Source organism: Salvelinus sp. IW2-2015, linkage group LG4q.2, assembly GCF_002910315.2.
Source record: "Salvelinus sp. IW2-2015 linkage group LG4q.2, ASM291031v2, whole genome shotgun sequence".
Lineage (NCBI taxonomy): Eukaryota > Metazoa > Chordata > Actinopteri > Salmoniformes > Salmonidae > Salvelinus > Salvelinus sp. IW2-2015.
The window spans coordinates 25646742-25653776 of record NC_036843.1 but is presented as its reverse complement, the minus strand read 5'-3'; the positions used below and the strand labels follow the sequence as shown (position 1 = coordinate 25653776).

Sequence of the window (7035 nt, the reverse complement as noted above, 5' to 3'; positions counted from 1 at the left end):
TTCTGCAAGGGTTTCTCTAAATGAATCAATTAGCCTTAAATGATAAACTTGGATTAGGCTAACACAACATGCCATTGGAACACAGGAGTGATGGTTGCTGAATAATGGCCCTGTACACCTAATGTAGATATTCCACTTAAAATCAGAACCCGTTTCCAGTTACAATAAAAATTAACATTAACAATGGTCTACACTGTAAATTTCTGATCAAATTTGATGTATTTTATGGAGACAAAATGCTGGCCATTTTCTTTTCAAAACATAGGCACAATTTCTCTAAGTCACCCCCAAACTTTTGGCCAACGGAAATAGTGTAAATCAGAAGGTGGTGTACTCGTCGGACGGGTCGTATTGAGGCCTAGTTAATTGGATACACCAATATCTACATAGGTGTACAGAGGCCCATTATCAGCAACCATCACTCCTGTGTTCCAATGGCATGTTGTGTTAGCTAATCCAAGTTTATCATTTTAAAAGGCTAATTGATCATTAGAAAACCCTTTTGCAATTATGTTAGCACAGCTGAAAACTGTTGTTCTGATTAAATAAGCAATAAAACTGTCTTTCTTTAGACTAGTTGAGTATCTGGAGCATCAGCATTTGTGGGTTCGATTACAGGCTGAAAATGGCCAGAAACAAAGACCTTCCTTTTTATTCTTGTTCTGAGAAATTAAGACTATTCCATGCGAGAAATTGCCAAGAAACTGAAGATTTCATACAACACTGTGTACTACTCCCTTCACAGAACAGCACAAACTGTCTCTAACCAGAATAGAAAGAGGAGTGGGAGGCCCCGGTGCACAACTGAGCAAGGGGACAAGTGCATTAGAGTGTCTAGTTTGAGAAACAGACGCCTCACAAGTCCTCAACTGGCAGCTTCATTAAATAGAACCCGCAAAACACCAGTCTCAACATCAACAGTGAAGAGGCAACTCCGGGATGCAGGCCTTCTAGGCAGAAGCTTGTAATCGAACCCACAAATGCTAATTCTCCAGATACTCAACTAGTCTAAAGAATGCCAGTTATATTGCTTCTTTAATCAGAAGAACAGTTTTCAGCTGTGCTAACAAAATTGCTGATAATAGGCCTCTGTACGTCTTTGTAGATATTCCATTAAAAATCATCCGTTTCCTGCTACAATAGTCATTTACAACATTAACAACGTCTACACTGTATTTCTGATCAATTTGATGATATTGTAACGGACAAAAAATTTGCTTTTCTTTCAAAAACAAGGACATTTCTAAGTGACCCCAAACTTTTGAACAGTGTATATCGCCATATTTTAAACTTTTGTCTTTTAACCAGGTAACTATGGGAGTGAGATTGATGGTGTGACCAAACTCAAGTCGAGTAGTGGGAAGAAGAGTGGGGAAAACGGAGATGAAGAGGAGACAGAGCTGATCCATGGATCTAGTGATGAAGAGGAGGGAGATGATGACAATGACCTGGTCTCAGTGTCCACCACCCCGCCGATGAAACCAGTCATCACCGACAGGTCAGATCCCAACAGACACATGAGATAATGACCTGGTCTCAGTGTCCACCATCCCGCCCATGAAACCAGTCATCACCGACAGATCAGATCTAGAGTTGTAAAATGCTGGGAACTTTCAATAACTTCCCTGGTTGGAGGATTCCGGATTTCCTGCTTATTCCCTCCTGATTCAGGGGATCCTCCAACCGGGATTTTGGGAAAACTAGTGAATTTAAGTTCCTAGAATTTTGCAACCCTAGTCAAATCCCAACAGATTCATTAGCAGAGTACCCCAGCATGCCAAGCTGGTTGAAACAGATTCATTAGCAGAGTACCCCAGCATGCCAAGCTGGTTGAAACAGATTCCAATAGCAGAGTAACCCAGCATGCCAAGCTGGTTGAAACAGATTCCATTTAGCAGAGTACCTCAGCATGCCAAGCTGGTTGAAACAGATTCATTAGCAGAGTACCTCAGCAATGCCAAGCTGGTTGAAACAGATTCATTAGCAGAGTACCTCCAGCATGCCAGCTGGTTGAAAACAGATTCATTAGCAGAGTACCCACAGCATGCCAAGCTGGTTGAAACAGATTCATTAGCCGAGTACCTCAGCAATGCCAAGCTGGTTGAAACAGATTCATTAGCAGAGTACCCTCCCAGCATGCCAGCTGGTTGAAGAAGATTATTTCTGTGGGTTGTGAACTAGATCTCATGACAATCCTTTCAGAACAGTTTCCTGGCCGGGATTGTTGTTTTCTGTTCTCGGCAACTAGAATCGTAAGTCTCTCTAGGTCAGTTTTCATTCTCTCTTTTTGTGGCATCTCAAACCTTTCAGAACTATTTCATCTGCCTTACTTTGAGAGGAAGCCGTGTATTTACATCAGAGCTGGTGGCAGGACCAGAGAAGAAGACTGTACAACGCCAACCTTATAGACAACATTTGCGATAAACTGGTGGGTAATCATCACTGTTACCCATTTAAATGTGTTAGAATGACATTAGTAAAAACTTAATAAATAGTACAATTACAACCATTCTTAAAACATTAGAATGATGTTATATCATGTCTATAACACTGTGTAACAGGAGGAGGGTCTGAACGATGTTCAGGAGGTCATTAAGAACAGAGAAGGCAATATCCTGAACGCAGACTGAGAGGGGTCTTGGAGGATCTCAGCAATGGATGCAGGTCTCTAACTGACCTTTTAACCCTACTGAGATCTACTGGCTCTATACTGATAACACTACTGAGTCCTCCTGGCTCTATACTGATAACTCTAGCTTGAGTCCTACTGGCTCTAATACTGATAGCCCTAGTGAGTCCCTACTGGCTCTATACTGATAACCTACTTGAGTCCTACTGGCTCTAATACTGATAACTCTACTGAGTTCCTACTGGCTCTATACTGATAAACCTACTGATGTCCTACTGGCTTCTATACCTGATTAACACTACTGAGTCTCTACTGGCCCCTTTTTTCTATAACTGGAAAACACTTATCCTTAAAAAAACTTGGTGAGTCCCCTACTGGCTCTATACTGATTAGCCCTAATGAGTCTACTACTGGCCTCTAATACTGATAAACCTACTGAGTCCTACTACTGGGCTCTATACTGATACACTACTGAGTCCTACTGGCTCTATACTGATAACACTACCTGGAGTCCTACTGGCTTCTATACTGATAACCCTCTACTGAGTCCTACTGGCTCTATATCTGATATCCTATGAGTCCCTACTGGCTCTAATACTGATAGCCCTACTGAGTCTACTGGCTCTATAACTGCTAACACTACTGAGATCATACTGGCTCTATACTGATAACCCTACTGAGTCACTGGCTCTATACTGATACGCCGTACTGAGTCCTACTGGCTCTATACCTGATAACCCTACTGAGTCTACTGGCTCTATCTGACCTTTATTCATACTGATTACTCTACTGGCTCTGTATAGTCCTTAACTGCACATTCTGGTTTTTTTTATGGAGGAATTTGTCTGTATCCAGTAAGCCCTGGGTCAAAAGTAGTGCACTGATAATAGGGTTTTAGGGTGCCATTTGGTAAGACACTACCATTGACATGACATTTCAATTATTTTTTTTTCAGTCAATTTCTGACTCTGGCTAACAAGGAAAAACCCAGAACAGCCTGGGAGGACCAAGCTGGACAAAGAGAGACTCAAGTCCTGCATGAGGGAACTGGTACAGGCACACATGATCCATGATTGTAATGTTTCTAGATATGATTCTCTGTCACATATTACCAATCCTAGTTCCTGGACTAAAAAGCTATTTCTACTAGTCTGATTTTTTTGTTGCCAAGACTGGGATTGATCTGTGTCGCAGGAACCAGGCCATTCATGTGGCGTGTCGGTGGTAAAAAAGTGTACTTGTCTCATTGTGTTTGCTTTTAGGAGAACTTAGGTCAGCAGGCTAAGACCATCAGGACACAGGTGAAGAAGAACACAGTGAGGGATAAGATCAAGCTGGTGCAGAACTTTCTCCACAAGCTCGGTTCCTAGCTGACGAGGTAGTCGGAAGGAGTGTATATACGATACGTATACAGTAGTTAATCATCTAAAAACTATTGATAACATTCCAGATGCTTTGTTCTTCTTTCTTTTCCTTTAATATTGTGTATATTTGTTGAATGGTTGTTATTGTTGTTTTTACCCTGATTGCACATAAACATTTCCCAATTGGGACGTAAATATATTTGAGATTGATTGATTGTTGAGTTTTGACTGACTGATGTGTAATTGCAGCCGCGCAACAGCATCCCTGACATCTACATCTGGATGATGAGTAATAAAGCGAATCGCCTATGCCCGTGTCCCTCCAAAGAACATCCTGTACTCCGGGGTGGACGAGGAGATGGGAAGGACTGTGGCAAAGTTCAAAACCATCTTCCTTAGTCTTTGAATAGTTTAGTCTCATCCAGAACCAAACGCCTATTTCTCTTTCCAGTGTCTGTTTATGATTTAGTTTGAAATCCCCTAAAAGTAATAATTACAGCCATTTCCAATTTCAGTTGTCACTTGTTCTGACCCACTGCCTGCTGTTTCTATCTGATTTCTATTCATGTGTTTGCTTCATGGTGCCAGCTGGCCTGGCACGAAGGGCTTTGGGCAGCTGGCTGGACAGTGCAGGCTAAGCACAGCAGATCTACCTGGTGGCTGGGTCTGAACCGTCAGAGGAAAGACTTCCTGTCTGTCTGCCAACGGCTTCGGGAGAACAAGATGCTGAAAGGACCTGGCTCGCAGTCTGCTCCTCCCATCAGCCTCACATACATGAGTAAGAGGGACTGAGAGACAGATTGGCGTCCGATTCACCACATTATATCACTATGCATATGGAAACTAGAGAATCCATTGATTGCATTAACAGCGGTCTAGACACATGAGTAAGGGAGACGGTGATGTCCCATGATGTGCAAACATATCCACATATAACATAGAAATAGAGTTGATTAGAAAGGACAGTACTCAGACTTACCCTGGTGGTTCTCTGATCGGTCTGTGCTTTATAGCAAACTCCCTATGGTGTTGTCACCCCTGATGTTCCTCAGGAGCGTTGACTTGAATGGGAATGTATTTTTGTAAGTTCAAATTCTATTCACGATATTGTATCACTACAAATAAGGGAAGCTAGAGAATCCATTGATAAATGTCCCCCCTCCTTCCACAGTGAAGCAGATCTTCCAGCTGAGGGTCATATGTACCAGGCTCGCAGCCTGTTTTGCAGCAGACAGAAGCGGCCTCTCTGACCCCCTTCGCCAGAGTCTTCTTCTCCACACACAGCCAGGTCACAGAGGTAGGACACCTAGATGTTTGTTTTGTTTATCCGTTTTTAAAAAAAATACATTTTAGTGATTCACAAATATAATCTATCTTTATATCATTTAATAGTAATTAAGTATAAGATAACAGAATGGTAAACGAGAGTAACAAGATGGTGTATGAATGATATGAATAAAAATGAATGATTGTCAACTATCCGCCCAGGTGTTGAATGAGACACTGTGTCCCACCTGGGACCAGCTGATGGTGTTCGACAAACGTAGAACTGTTCGGAGAGGTCGGCGAAACTCAGGGACGACTCCTATAATCGTCATGAAATCTATGACCAGGACACGGTGGTAAGCACGATGCCTGGTCAGAACACAGACCCGTCTTTCCTTGCTGCTCCAGTCTCTAAGTAAACATAAATGACATGTATTCAAATGAGTCTGCATTTGAATGAGATCGTGTAGATACAGTAGTACCGGTAGGTGGCTTTGTTAGGCATCATTGTCAAGTAATGTTGCAACTTATATCTTTATCTGATTTTTACAGAATTTATATGAATTATATTTGAAGAATGTAATATGTTTACTCAACTGATGATCTGATATCTATTCCTGAACATAAACACCATTGTTTGGATGACCCTGGCTCGGGATAAGTAGAGTGTGAATTGAATTCTGAATTGAAGTCTGGAAGTAGTGGATGAGAGCATTATGCCCCCCGAGGCAGGGCCTCTAGCTCGTACGAACCATCTGATCTCGCGAGCTTACGAATCTTACGAGATCTGCATCAGGATAATTCGTACAGGCTAGTGCTCTCCCAACCCTGTTCCTGGGAGAGCTACTGCTCATGTAGGTTTTTGCTCCAATTCTAACTAACCTGATATGGATTCAGCTTATCAACTAAGATAATTATTAGAAATCAGTGTGCTTGATTAGGGTTGGAGCGAAACATACAGGACGTTAGCTTCCAGGAACAGGTTTTGTAGAGCCTTGGACCAAGGCATGCAAGAGGTATAAGATTCTAACTGGAAAGGACACATTCACTGGACATCAGCGTTACCCCTCTTGCATTCCTTCAATGGAAGCTTTTTGCTTATGCGGTACAGTGGTTATGTTTGAGTGTCCGTTTCCATCATTTTTTTAGGCCTGGTCCCAGATCATTTACTGAAGTGTGTGCGTATAGCTAACTCTAAAGTCAAGTTGGCAAAACTGTACAAACAGATCTGGGACCAGGCTAGTTGATGTTCTTGTTCTGTCGTATCATCTTGAGCTTTGAAGCATGTGCATTGTTAAGCCATGCCTCTTTGTTGGGTAAGCTAATACCATACTTAACCTATTGGTGAATGATGTGGCATGAACACCTCTATTGTAATTCATGCTAGCTACTGTTTTTTAAATATCAAATTGTTCTATTAAAACGCTTGTAATGTGAACACCAGCCAATTTTCCTGCGATTGTAGATAGTACAGTATTTCAAAGAGACCATTCTTTAAATATTAAACCTTAATTCATAATGTGGACATGGTGTGGTCCTTGGATTTATCAAAAGCAGGTTCAGGATTATATTTTGATTGTCTTCTCCTGTTATGTTACGATGTGAACTCCAGGGCAAAGCAGAGTTTCATGGGCAGGACTTTCGCCAAGCCCATAACCAAGAATGGCTGACGAACACTACGGACCTCCACGTTTCCCTCCCCAACTAGAGTACTACCAGATCTATAGGGGGAATTGCACCGCTGGAGAGATGCCTGGCAGCCTTCGAACTGCTGCA

The 7035-nt window shown here is 42.0% G+C and overlaps 1 protein-coding gene across 1 annotated transcript in view; it reads left to right on the top strand.

Moving 5' to 3' along the window:
• LOC111963071 (otoferlin-like) overlaps nucleotides 1-7035 on the top strand; it is a 52453-nt gene that overhangs the window by 13633 nt on the left and 31785 nt on the right. Inside the window, exon 12 of the mRNA XM_070443306.1 lies at nucleotides 1309-1498. Coding sequence (XP_070299407.1) covers nucleotides 1309-1498 — 190 coding nt within the window. The remainder of the gene's footprint in view (nucleotides 1-1308; nucleotides 1499-7035) is intronic.